A 14,336-nucleotide genomic window follows, 5' to 3' on the forward strand; every position below is an offset into this window, starting at 1 on the left:
CCTGCTTAGAGCTTAGTGAAATGAGCAGTGAAATTATCCCTTATCCTTAGTGAAATTATCCTATACCTACAGAGGAACCCAGAGAAGGCAGAATGTGGATCTGCCTGCCTCCAAGTTCATGCCCCGGACCTGAGGTCCCTGCAGTGCACGGGTGATTCATCCAGTACTTTCTTCTGTGGCAGGCAGCTGAGAATAGCCACATTAGGAATAAAAGTTGTGATACAGGGGGAAAGGGAGGAACCACGAACAATATCGGAAGGAAACTCATTGCGCATAGTAAGTCTTAGGAGAGGGGTGTAGAAAGGAGGACCTGAGGGTGTTTTGCACATAAACCTGGGGCCAGCTCTGGATATTTGTATATAATCATAAAAATTTAGTTTAATTTAGAGTTGTTATTGATATTTTAAAAAATATTTTAATTCTAGAAATTAAAGGAAAACAGTGTATGTTGTAAGACTTTCCTAGGGGCAGATTCTCTTTCATCTAATTCCCAGTTCTACTGTTCTGTTGGTGTGTTGTTTTACACACGTCACATTTCATCTGTCTCTCTAGTTTCCCTATTTAAACAATGGACAAAATGACCATTAGTTACCTATTCCTTATTTGGTCTCAAATAATCATTTTTGTGTCCTTTCCTAGACTTCCCCTGAACCACTTTGAACTTCAGCCCCAATGAATTTCTGTTCCCTGAATCGGTGCTTTGTTGTTTTTTTTTTTCGCCTGAGTTCTCTTCTCCACTTTCTCTAAAAGAAAACTCGTACTATCTTTTAAAAACCAAATGAAAATATCAGTTCCTCCCTGAAACTTCCCTGGCTTTTCCCGGCTCATTCCATAGCATAGCATGACACATGACTTCATCTTTATTTGATTGTGAGTCATTCTCCTCTTCCCCTTCCACCTACCGTATTATTGTGAGCTCCTCTTGAGGGGACTCTCAACCCTCTTCCGTAATGTTGAGACTGCAGCACACAGCGCTGTGCTTGGTGTCTGATCAGTGTTTGCCAGCAGGATAGGTAAAGTAATGAATGACCAACTTAAGTGTGAACCTTTATCTGTAAATTTCATAGTGAAGTATTTGAATTAATAAACACAAATGTTAGTATAGTACAATAGATTATATATCATAGGATGTGTATTTAGGGGGCCATAAACCAGCCCACCCCCAATTTTCCTATATAGATTAACTGGCATCTGTCAGCCGCTTTTAGTCCTGGGGGCAGGTGGTGAGTGGAGATGGGCGTCTTAGAAACTGATGATGGTCTGCTGCTCCAGAGCTAAGAGAGCTGGCAGGTGATAAATGACCCCAGAGCAGTGTCTGAAAAAACTCTATGATGTATCAACAGGGATTTTCTCCAGGGTTGGGAGATTAAAGGTCATTTGATTTTCTTTGTGCTATTAATATTTTCTAAGGTTTCTACAGTGAAATATTTTCCAAGGTTTCTGTGACTTATTAATAGGATCGCAGTCTCTTCTGCCCACTAACTGGCATAAGCCCAGGAATGGGGTAGGTGGCCTTGTCTAACTAGCCCCCTTGGCACGGTGCACCAGGTTTTTTACAAGCTGGCCCTGCTCACCTGCCTCATGTACCCTGGGCTTCAGCCACAGTTTTTTTCCTGTTTATTTATTTTATATAGCAAACACTCACGGATAGCATATTACAGATCACTCTTTAAAGCATTTTGCAAATGCTGACTCATTTCAATCTCATAACTATCTAATAATCTCTATGAAGTGGGTACTATTATTATTCCCATTTTATAGATGAGGCAGCTGAGGTCATTCTGGAATATGTTTTTCATCCCATGTGCTGTGATTTTCATTCCCTTCCTACCATATTATCAGAATTTCTTTTCTGAAATTAATCATATAAGCCTTGGTTCCCCAGTGTTCTCTTAGCATCTTTTTTATATCCAGTACTTACTATGTATTGCTGTGTTACCATGTATGTCTCTCCCACAGGTAAACTTGGGCAAGTTACTTAACTTTTGTTTCCTTCTTCTGTAAGATGTGTTTATTAACTGTTAACTCACAGAAATGGCACAATATTTGGATTGTATGTTCAGGAAATGCACTTTCTATCTCTGGACTTAGTGTGTTCCTTAACACAGTGGCTGGCACAGAGCAGGTATTGTTCTGTGAGAAACTGAGTGGAAGAGACAGAAAACCAGAGTGACCTAAAGTCAGAGCCTCTGCAGGAGAGAGCAGCAGCACCCCCTTAATGCCTCATAAAGGCTTGAGCGGAAGATAGCTGAGTGAAGGCCATTGGGTTTGGTCATGAGCGGTGTTTTTGAGAACAACTTTAGCAGCTGCGGTGAGAAGGGAGGCAGGCAGATTGCACGTGGTTAAGGAGGCGTGGGTGGGAAGGAAATGAAGGCTGAAGGTGTAATACCTCTCTTTTAGGAAGGGAAGGCCAGAAGAAGGTCCTTGGTGTGGATGGCAGAGGCCTGAAGGTGGCTATAGCAGAGGTCCCCAACCTCCAGGCTTGGGACCGGTACCTGCCGTCAGATCGCTAATTGCTGTCTAATTGCTGGCGGCAACATTAGGTTAGAAATAAAGTGCACAGGGAATGTAACACGCTTGAAAAATCCCCCCACGCCATGGTCCCTGGAAAAATTGTCTTCCATGAAATTGGTCCCTGGTGCCAAAAAGGTGGGGGACCGCTGGTCTGTAGGCAGGAGAAGCAAAGGCCTCAGAAGAGTATGGCTGTAAAGAACTTTCCTCTGGCTCTTGGGGCGGAAACTCAGTCCATGCTCAGAATCCATGTTGCCCCATCGAGGACTTGGCTCCATTAATTTTGTCACCTGTTTGCAGCTGGGGCATCCAAGGTTGAGAGAGCTTTAGGAGTTGTTTGCAATCCTTGGGTGATGTGTTTAACCTGTGTGAGGTGCAGTTTCCTCATCTGTAAAGTGAGAATTCGGTGAGCATAGAAAGAAATGAGGTCTGTTAAGTGCCAACTACTGTGTCCTTAGCTGTTGTGTCCTTTTAACCTTCTCATAGAGACAGGATGAAAGAGAAGAAAAAGAAGGGTGAATCTTAGGGTGTTTTAGGCCTGCAAAAGTAAGAAGTCAGGGGTGTGCTTGTGGGATGGCTTCTCTCTTCTCCATGAGGTAGTGACCGGGATGGTCCACTGGGACGAGGGGAATGGGTGGGGTTTGTAGCTCTGTAGCATTTATGAGACTGGTGGTCTCCACGGAGGCCACCAGCTTCTCTCCACTGGAGACAGACAAGACCTGTGAAGGCCTGGCTAAGTATGAGAGGACAGGTAGGATTGTTTTGTGACCTGCTGCTGCCAGGCATGCAGGAGCAGAAGGCGTGGGTAGAACTGGGGACTGACGGAAATGTCATTGGGGGATGGGGATTCCTGTGTGGGGGTGGGTTGGGGAGAGGGAGAGAGAGATGGGGGTGGAGGGAGGGAGACAAGGAGGATGGATGCCCTGGTAAAATGACGGCCAGATAATTAATGGGAGCTGATAGTCTGGTAGGGTGGTCTGGTCTAAGGGTGGTGGTAGTGAAACACAGAGCTGCTTATAAGGAGCAGGGTAGGGACTCCAAAGGCTGTGGCCAGCGGGGAGTTTCAAAGTATTAGATGAAGCAGTTTTGAATGACCAGGGCCAGGGCATGCCTGGGTCACCCCAGATACTACAGTGTTCTTCATCTTCATTTCTCTTCTTCTGTTCTTTGTCATATGACTCTGTACATTCTCTTCTAAAGTAATCTTAGTCTTTGTGCAGCTTTTATATGGGATGTATCAGTTAATATTATTCAGTAAACATTTTTTATTTCTACATTGTGCTTGAAATCATTTTTAAGGAATACACTATGCCAACTTGTCTTTGCACATACTACTTTGTATTCTTCTGGATTTTTTCCCCTGGGATAAATTCTCACATGTGAGATCATTATGTTCATGGATGTTGATGTTTTAGAGGGAGAAGTCCTGGTGTGTCATTAGTTACTTGCTGTAGGGAGATTTGCAGTGAGCAGGGAGGGAGGGCAATAGGGAAGGAAAAAAAAGAAAAGAAAATTCAAACATAGATTCTGAATGGAGGCTTTGCACGAGCATGCATCCTCCTCACATCCTCCTGAGTTCTGTGTGCTGGAGTGGAAGATGTCACTGGCTGGAGTTTGCATCTGTGATCGAGTGCATGGACTTTTGCTTGGTTTGTCTCTGATGCTTTCTTTTTTGGGTTATGAGAGTTGGCTGTCATCCAGAAGTTAAGGTGTGTGTCCGTGAGGAAGACAGCAATCAAAGGGAGTCTCTTTCTCAGTTCTAGACCTTTCTGGAGAGGGCAAGGACAGAGCAATTTCAGCTTTGAAAATTAAAGGGCTTAATTATTTTGATTATAATCCTCATATGTTAGTACTTTGAATAATTTTAGCCATACAGGGAGGCATGATTTATATAATTATGAAGGAAATTGTAATGTTTTGAATCAGTGATTTTTAAAACAAATATTGCTATTAATAACATTTTTCCTTTAACTTATGATTGAAATGGTTCTCTTTTTTTTTTAACAGAAAAAGTACAGAAAGGGATTTATTGATGTGTCAAAAATCAAGTGTGTGGAAATAGTGAAGAACGATGATGGTGTCATTCCCTGTCAAAATAAATATCCATTTCAGGTGAGCTGGCGTATTTTTCTGACAGTGAATTTCTGGGCTTTTAGTCATGTTTACTATTTCACATTAAAGTTTCCTGTCCTTGCTTTGTTGATTGATTTCTTGCAGCTTTGTTGAAGTATTAATATAACTGACCCATAAGAATCATATATATGTAAGGTATAGATTTGATGTTTTGATATATTTCAACATTGTGAGATGATTGCTACAATCAAGCCAGTTAACATATCCATCATTTCACGTAGTTACCATTTTCTTTCCTTCTCCTCTCCCTTTTTTTTTCCTTCAGTGGTGAGGCACTTATCTACCTTCTTAGCAGTCAAGCATGTAGTGTTGTTAACTGCTATCCCCATGCTGTACGTTAGATCTCCAGACTCATTGATCTTGCATAACTTCATCTTTGTACCCTTTGACCAACATCTCCCAGCGCTCCTCCTGCCTGCCCCTGTCAGCCACTCTTGCTGTTTCTATGAGGGTGTTTAAGATTCCACATCTGTGATCATGCAATGTGTATCTTTCTGTGTCTGGTTTAGTTTACTTATCGTAATGCCCTCGAGGTTCATCCATGTTGAGGCAAGTGACCAGGTTTTCTTTTTTAAAGCTGCATAATATTCCACTGTGTATATGTATGTTTATATATATGTGTATGTGTATATATACGTGTGTGTATAAAATAATTGTTTTTATTCATTAATTTGTCTGTGGACATCTCCTCATGTTTACCAACTAGATGGCTCTCAGACCCCTCTCCTTTTTGGGTTTTTTTAGGGGCTCCATTTCTTAGGCACGATTGATTACATCATTGGCCATTGATGATTGAACTCAGTCACAGCTCCACTGCCCTTCTCGGAGCTCTCCACCTCTGAGAAGTGGGACTGAAAGTTCCAATACTGTAATCACAGGGTTGGCTTCACTGGCAACCAGCACCCTCCCCAACCTTCTCCTGGATTGTCACCTCATTAGCATAATAAAAGATACCCCTTTTCTCAGCCCAGGAAATTCCAAGGGGTTTCTAGGAGCTCTGTGCCAGGAACCAGAACAGAGACCAAATATATATTTGTTGTTATAAATCACAATATCAGAGGTGTCAGCTGCAAATTGGCACTTGTCATGGGCACTTGCCATTTACCTCTACAAGATGCTGCTGCAGTTGCTGACCTTCAGTAACCCCTGAAAGAAGTTCAGGGTATAGGGCGGAAATGAAGTACTCTGTGTTTTAGGAAAAACTGGCAAGACAGGTCTTCTGATAGTTAGATATTTTCAGGAGCTGATTTTATGAGCACAATTCTTGTATCTCCTCATATCTGGAAAAGCACTAAAATCCTTCATAATGATGACTGCTTAACGAGCCTAGCAGAAACCTTCTGGCAAAATATGTGCTTCATTGCATGTACCCTCCCTTCAGCAAAAATCACATGTATATTGACCATCCCCCTTGCTTCTTTGGAGCAGCTTCTCAGAGCTATCTGACGTGCTGATTCCTGGGCTGCAGTCCTCATTTTGCCCTAAATAAAACTTGCAGCTCTCACATTATATCTTTTCAAGGTTGACACAGGTATGAAAATCATGGGCCAAATGAGGCAGCATACACCCCCAGCATACAGCCCTTTCTCTTAGTGCTTTATCTTTACCTCTTTAGTACATCTCATTTTCTGTCTTGTCATAAGGTATTTCTTAGATTCGTGTCTGTATCTCATGTAGTCCCAGCAAAGTGCTAGTTGTATGAATTAATCACCGAGTAGAATATAGCAATATTTGTTCTATGAAAGGAGATCCAACCAGTCCATCCTAAAGGAACTCAGTCCTGAATATTCACTGCAAGGACTGATGCTGAAGCTGAAACTCTAATCCTTTGTCCACCTGATGCAAAGAACTGACTCCTTGGAAAAGACCCTGATGCTGGGAAAGATTGAAGACAGGAGGAGAAGGGGACAACAGAGGATGAGATGGTTGGATGGCATCACCGACTCAATGGACATGCATTTGAGTAAACTCCAGGAGTTGGCAATGGACAGGGAAGCCTGGTGTCCTGCGATCCATGGCGTTGCAGAGTTGGACACTACTGGGTGACTGAACTGAACTGTTCTATGGTGTTCCCATTGTTATTAGACCACATTTATTTGATTCAAATGAATGAGGAGGGATTGTTGACAAAAAACTAATCAGTCGATCTAGGAAAGAAGTGGGGATTTTTAAAAACTTTTTACTTTATATTGAAGTATAATTGATTAACAATGTCATGTTAGTTTCAGGTGTACAGCAGAATGATTCAGTTATATATACATATACACACACACATGTATCTATTCTTTTGGGGGATTTGCATGTACACACTGCTATGTGTATGTGTGTGTGTGTATGTATTTTTTTTTTTTTTGGCTTTGCCGTGCAGCTTGTGAGATCTTATTTCCCTGACCAGGGACTGAACCTGGGCCCTTGGCAGTGAGAGCATGGGTGAAGTCCTAACCACTGTATGGCCAGGGAGGTCCCCATACTGCTGTATTTTAAATGGCTAACCAACAGGGACCTACTGATAGCATAGGGAACTCTGCTCAATGTATGTAACAATCTACATGGGAAAAGAATTTGAAAAAAAATGGAAAACTTAATTCGAGCCAGAGTTGAGGATTATAACCTGGGAGGAGCATCTCAAAAAGCTCTGAGAACTGTTCCACCCTCTACAAGTCAGGACACAGTTAATGATACGTCAGTTTTTGAGTCAGAGGGCTGGACATCATGTGACATATTATTGACAGTTTTACAGAATCCAGAACTGAGCAGCATTGTAGTGGGTCATGTGACCCCTTACAAGATCAAGAAGGAATGCTATCTTTTAAGGCTCTATATTGTTCCTGCTGGGAAGATGATGTTGCTCTTTAGGGTTGAGCAGGTATTTCTGCCCATGGGGAGGTTTGATTTTGCATCACAGAATTACACAATGTACAGCGGGGGAGAGAGGAGGCTGAAGAGCAGAGAAGAAATTTTTGTTTACATTTCTCTTGTCTTGCCATAAAAATATGATTTTTATTTCTGAGGATTATCTACTAAATATGGTCAGGAAGAACCATCTATTGATAAAAGAGCTATCTGTGTTCAATCTAGTGGCTGTTGACATAGTAAAGAGAGGTTTCTAGCCAGATATTTCTTTTCGGTCAATCAGGGTGTTTCTGCCTTGTGACTGACCACCAAGGGTAAAGTGAAGACCAAAATTCTTGGGTTAGCTTCCCATTCTTAATTTTATTATTGCTATTAAAAATATTAGGAATAAGACTGTCTAATTGCTCATCTGGAGGTAACTGTAAAAGAGGTACTGTGGTTAAAAGTTTGGAACTTAGAGTCAGGATCCTGGCTTTCTGGATGACCAGATACATGCTGATGAGCAGGTAAATTAAAGGGTACCATTTGCAGTGTATTCTGTGTGAGTGGTGCCTCCGGGAGCTATTTAGAATTGATGTCTTGGATAGGCCTTAGTCTCCTCTTCTGCAGAATGGGAATACTAATGCCTTGATGGTAGGATTGATTGAGTTGATGTCTGTAAAGCATGAAGTTTAGAGTTGGAGTAGTCCGTGCTTAATTAAGCTACCTACTGCAGTTATTTGTAGTGGCAAAAGGAAGGTGTAGGAGTGATGCTGAAAGAGTAGTCCATTCATCTAAATATTATTCAGAAAAATACTTGATTGGAATAATCCCTGTTGTACCAAGTTTACTTAAGGAACTTTAGTTCCTTACGTTGCAAGAAATAATAAGATTGGCAAAGCATCCTGGCCTCTGTACATTTTTTTTCGTCCTGTAAAAGCACAATCCTTTGCAAAATCCCACCTGATGTAGACCTGAAGAAATATATTTGCTTTTGTAAGAAGGTAATCTAGGTTCTTTGAACTGAAAGCAATTGACTTTTGCTTAAAGAGTTTCCGAGTCTTTTATTGGTCCCTATGGTACCAGGGCTCTGTGCTGGGCAGGAGTGCTGTTCTCACCTGCTCCATCTTCTGTTTTATTTCAGGTTGTGCATGATGCTAACACACTTTACATTTTTGCACCTAGTGCACAAAGCAGGGACCGGTGGGTAAAGAAGTTAAAAGAAGGTAAGCTCATATCATGAAATATGAATCCGTACATAATTTCAGAATATAACATTCTTATCACTAGGACAGAACTATCTTATATTTATAATCTTTTAATCTACAGTAAGTGATTCTCCAAGGTCATTCTTTTCCTGTAAGTGACACACATTGACGATAACTTCCTTTTTTTATAATCTGCTTCCTTCTAGTGGCTTATACATAGTTTTTTAAGAAAAACAAGCTTTCATTTAATATATAATACATTTGGAGGTGACTAACCACTGGGCTTTTACGATAGCAGGATTTAGTATTTTCTAAGAAATTGTGTAGTCAACATGTGATATGGAGGAATTGACTTGCACGTGAAGAATGTTCATTTGTAATTTGTCCTGCATAATCCTCATTGCTTCCTCTGAAGAACAAAATGGTGATGGGCTGACTTTTGTGTTTATCCATCACAATGTAGCAGAGATTGTTTCACCTTGTTAGCACAAGGGTGCCTCGCCAAAAAAAGGAGGCAAAAGAGAACTGTATGCATCTTCTGAATGTTTGATTTTATGTTATGAGGATTTCCTCATAATAAACAGTCCATGGGGTCACAAAAGAGTCAGACACGACTTAGTGTCTAAACTGTAACAATGAATTTGAGAAAGAGTGATCAACAGTGTTATTCAAGGAAACATTCTGTCATCTCTGCTTTATTTCACTGATTGTTTAATGTATCTTTGAATTACAGAAATAAAGAACAACAATAATATTATGATTAAATATCATCCTAAATTTTGGGCAGATGGAAGTTATCAGTGTTGCAGACAAACTGAAAAACTAGCACCTGGATGTGAAAAATATAATCTTTTTGAAAGTAGTAAGTATTCATTTTATTCTATAACTATGTTGTGCTCAGGATGTACATATTATTCGTAAAGGGAGAAAGTGACATGTTTTTGATTTTGCTGCTGGTTAAATATGGCCTTCAAACTTTCAGGGTAGGTCTATTTTGTAAGGGTAAGTGTGAACCTAAGGAAGGACTGTCAGCACTTTTTCTCTCCTTTCCTCCCAGCTTTACTGAGGTATAATTAACAAAATTGCAACATCTTTAAAATTTACAGTGAGGTGATTGGATATGCTTTTCCATTGGAAAAGGTTTTTCTCATTGAGCTGATTAAAACCTCGTATGTTTACCTTTGTGTGTGTGTATGTATGAAAACACTTAAGCTCTATTTTCTTAGAAAACTTCAATTTACATTACAAAGCTATCAGCTATAGTTGCCATGTTATACACAAGATCCTTAGACTTTGTCTTTTTTCCTGTTTTATATTATGTGTATATATATACACACACAGTTCAGTTCAGTTGCTGAGTTGTGTCGGACTCTTTGCGACTTCGTGGACTGCAGAATGCCAGGCATCCCTGTCTATCACCAACTCCTGGAGCTTGCTCAAACTCATGTCCATCCAGTTGGTGATGCCATTCAACCAACCCCTAATCTGTTGTCCCCTTCTCCTCCTGCCTTCAATCTTTCCCAGCATCAGGATCTTTTCCAGTGAGTCAGTTCTTCACATCAGGTGGCCAAAGTATTGGAGCTTTAGCTTCAGCATAGGTCCTTCCAATGAATATTCAGGACTGATTTCCTTTAGGATTGACTGGTTTGATCTCCTTGCAGTCCAAGAGACTCTCAGGAGTCTTCTCTAACACCACAGTTCAAAAGCATCAATTCTTTGGTGCTCAGCTTTCTTTATGGTCCAACTCGCACATCCATACATGACTAATGAAAAAACCATAGCTTTGACTAGATGGACCTTTGTTGGCAAACTAATGTCTCTGCTTTTTAATATGCTGTCTAGGTTGGTCATAGCTTTTCTTCCAAGGAGCAAGTGCCTTTTAATTTCATGGCTGCAGTCACCATCTGCAGTGACTTTGGAGCCAAAAAACATAAAATCTGTCACTGTTGCCCCTGTTTCCCCATCTATTTGCCATGAAGTGATTGGACCAGATGCCATGATCTTAGTTTTTTGAATGTTGAGTTGTAAGCCAGCTTTTTCACTCTCCTCTTTCACTTTCATCAAGAAGCTCTTTAGTTCCTCTTTGCTTTTTGGCAAAAGGGTAGAGTCATCTGCATATCTGAGGTTATTGATATTTCTCCCTGCAGTCTTGATTCCAGTTTGTCCTTCATCTAGCCCAGCATTTCACATGATATACTCTCCATTTAAGTTAAATAAGCAGGGTGACAATATAGAGCCTTGACGTACTTCTTCCCCAATTTGGAACCAGTCTGTTGTTCCATGTCCAGTTCTAACTGTTGCTTCTTGACCTGCATACAGATTTCTTGGGAGGCAGGTCAGGTGTTCTGGTATTCCTATCTATTTCAGAATTTTCCACAGTTTGTTGTGATCCACACAGTCAAAGGCTTTGGCATAGTCAACAATACAGATGTTTTTCTGGAACTCTCTTGCTTTTTCTGTGATCCAAAGGATATTGGCAATTTGATCTCTGGTTCCTCTGCCTTTTCTAAATCCAGCTTGGAGAATTTTGAACATCACTTTGCTAGTGTATGAGATGACTGCAATTGTGCAGTAGTTTGAACATTCTTTGGCATTGCCTTTCTTTGAAATTGGAATGAAAACTGACCTTTTGCAGTCCTGTGGCCACTGCTGAGTTTTCCAAATTTGCTGGCATATTGAGTACAACACTTTAACAGCATCATATTTTAGGATTTGAAACAGCTCAACTGGAATTCTATCACCCCCAAGAGCTTTGTTCATAGTGATGCTTCCTGAGGCTGACTTGACTTTGCACTCCAGGATGTCTGGCTCTAGGTGAGTGATGACACCATCATGGTTATCTGGGTCATGGCGATCTATTTTGTATAGTTCTTCTGTGTGTTTTTGCCATGTCTTCTTAATATCTTCTGCTTCTGTTAGGTCCGTACCATTTCCGTCCTTTATTGTGGCCATCTTTGCATGAAATGTTCCCTTGCTATCTCAGTTTTCTTGAGAGATCTCTAGTCTTTCCCATTCTATTGTTTTCTTCTATTTTTTTGCATTTATCACTGAGGAAAACTTTCTTATCTCTGCTTGCTATTCATTGGAACCCTGCATTCAGATGGGTGTATCTTTCCTTTTCTCCTTTGCCTTTCACCTCTCTTCTTTTCTCAGCTATTTGTAAGGCTTCCTCAGACAATCATTTTGCCTTTTTGCATTTCTTTTTCTTGGGGATGGTCTTGATCACTGCCTACTGTACAATCTCGTGAAACTCCATCCATAGTTCTTCAGGCACTCTGCCTATCAGGTCTAATCCTTTGAGTCTATTTGTCACTTCCACTGTATAATCATAAGAGATTTGATTTAGGTCATACCTGAATGGTCTAGTGGTTTTCCCAGCTTTCTTCAATTTAAGTCTGAATTTTGCAATAAGGAGTTCATGATCTGTGCCACAGTCAGTTCCTGGTCTTGTTTTTGCTGACTGTATAGAGCTTCTCCATCTTTGGCTGCAAAGAATATAATCAATCTGATTTCAGTATTGACCATCTGGTGATGTCCATGTGTAGAGCCTTCTCTTGTGTTGTTGGAAGAGGGTGTTTGCTATGACTAGTGCGTTCTCTTGGCAAAACTCTATTAGCCTTTGCCCTGCTTCATTCCGTATTCCAAGGCCAAATTTGCCTGTTACTCCAGGTGTTTCTTGACTTCCTACTTTTGCATTCCAGTCCCCTATGATGAAAAGGACATCTTTTGGGGGGTGTTAGTTCTAGATATATGTGTGTGTGCATGCTTAGTTGCTCAGTTGTTTCCGACTCTTGCTACCCCCATAGACTGTAGCCTGCCAGGCTCCTCTGTCCATTGGATTCTCAAGGCAATATGGAGTAGGTTGCCATTTCCTTCTCCAGTTTTATATATAATATATATATATATAAATTGAGTAATAATTAACATACCTTATTCATTGAATAACTGTAAACTTGTATTCTTTTACCAACATCTCTATTTTCCCCACCCTGCATCCCCTGGCAACCATTATTCTACTCTCTATGAATTTTTTTTTTTTTTAAGATTCCCCATATAAGTTACAGCATGTGCTATTTGTCCTAAGTCTGGCTTATTTCACTTAGCATTATGCTCCCCAGCTTCATCCATGTTGTCACGAATTAAAGGATTTCCTTCTTTTTCTAAGGCTGAATATTCCATCATGTATATATGTACATATGTACACACCCATTGCATTTTCTGTATTCAGTCCTGTTGGTGAATGCTCAGGTAGTTTCTGTTCCTGGCTATTGTAAAATATGCTGCTGTGACCATGGGAGTACAGATTGTCTCCTCGAGGTATTGATTTCCTTTCGTTCGTGTATATACCCAGAAGTGGGATTGCTGGATCATCTGGTAGTTCTATTTTTAAGTTTTTTGAGGAACTTCTATGTTATTTTCCACAGTGGCTACATCATTTACATTCCCACTAACAGTGCACAAGAGTTCCCTTTTCTCTACATCCTTAGAAGCATTTGTTATCACATGTGGGTATTTTTTTTCCTTAGTTGTTTTTTATTTGTTTTTGTTTTTTTATTTTTAATATAAATTTATTTATTTTAATTGGAGGCTAATCACTTTATAGTATTGTATTGGTTTTGCCATACATCAACATGAATCTGCCAAGGGTGTACACGTGTTCCCCATCCTGAAACCCCTCCCACCTCCCTCCTCATACCATCCCTCTGGGTCGTCCCAGTGCCCCAGCCCTGAGCATCCTGTATCATTCATCGAACCTGGACTGGTGATTCGTTTCACATATGATGTTATACATGTTTCAATCCCATTCTCCCAAATCATCCCACCCTCTCCCTCTCCCACAGAGTCCAAAAGACTGTTCTATACATCTGTGTCTTTTTTGCTGTCTTGCATACAGGGTTATCGTTACCATCTTTCTAAATTCCATATATATGTGTTAGTATACTGTATTGGTGTTTTTCTTTCGGGCTTACTTCACTCTGTATAATAGGCTCCAGTTTCATCCACCTCATTAGAACTGATTCAAATATATTCTTCTTAATGGCTGAGTAATATTCCATTGTGTATATGTATCACAGCTTTCTTATCCATTCATCTGCTGATGCACATCTAGGTTGCTTCCATGTCCTGGCTATTATAAACAGTGCTGCAGTAAACACTGGGGTACATGTGTCTCTTTCAGTTCTGGTTTCCTTGGTGTGTATGCCCAGCAGTGGGATTGCTGGGTTGTATGGCAGTTCTACTTCCAGTTTGTTAAGGAATCTCCACACTGTTCTCCATAGTGGCTGTACTAGTTTGCATTCCCACCAACAGTGTAAGAGGGTTCCCTTTTCTCCACACCCTCTCCAGCATTTATTGCTTGTAGACTTTTGGATCACAGCCATTCTGACTCATGTGAAATGGTACCTCATAGTGATTTTGATTTGCATTTCTCTGATAATGAGTGATGTTGAGCATCTTTTCATGTGTTTGTTAGCCATCTGTATGTCTTTGGAGAAATGTCTATTTAGTTCTTTGGTGCATTTTTTGATTGGGTCATTTATTTTTCTGGAATTGAGCTGTAGGATTTGCTTGTATATTTTTGAGATTAGTTGTTTGTCAGTTGCTTCATTTGCTATTATTTTCTCCCATTGTGAAGGCTGTCTTTTCACCTTG

At 40.5% G+C, this 14,336-nt stretch overlaps 1 protein-coding gene across 7 annotated transcripts in view; it reads left to right on the forward strand.

Annotated features, from left to right (window-relative positions):
- The window catches only part of TEC (tec protein tyrosine kinase), a 169,939-nt gene that overhangs the window by 102,475 nt on the left and 53,128 nt on the right, over positions 1-14,336 (forward strand). For all 7 annotated transcript variants that reach the window (XM_086405869.1, XM_086405871.1, XM_086405864.1 and 4 more), the window contains 3 exons: positions 4,519-4,623; positions 8,621-8,702; positions 9,418-9,546. In XM_086405869.1, the coding sequence (XP_086261995.1) occupies positions 4,519-4,623; positions 8,621-8,702; positions 9,418-9,546 (316 nt within the window). The remainder of the gene's footprint in view (positions 1-4,518; positions 4,624-8,620; positions 8,703-9,417; positions 9,547-14,336) is intronic.

Source organism: Bos grunniens, chromosome 6 (assembly GCF_055505025.1).
Source record: "Bos grunniens cultivar Pamir isolate PY7600 chromosome 6, Bosgru_T2T1.0, whole genome shotgun sequence".
NCBI lineage: Eukaryota > Metazoa > Chordata > Mammalia > Artiodactyla > Bovidae > Bos > Bos grunniens.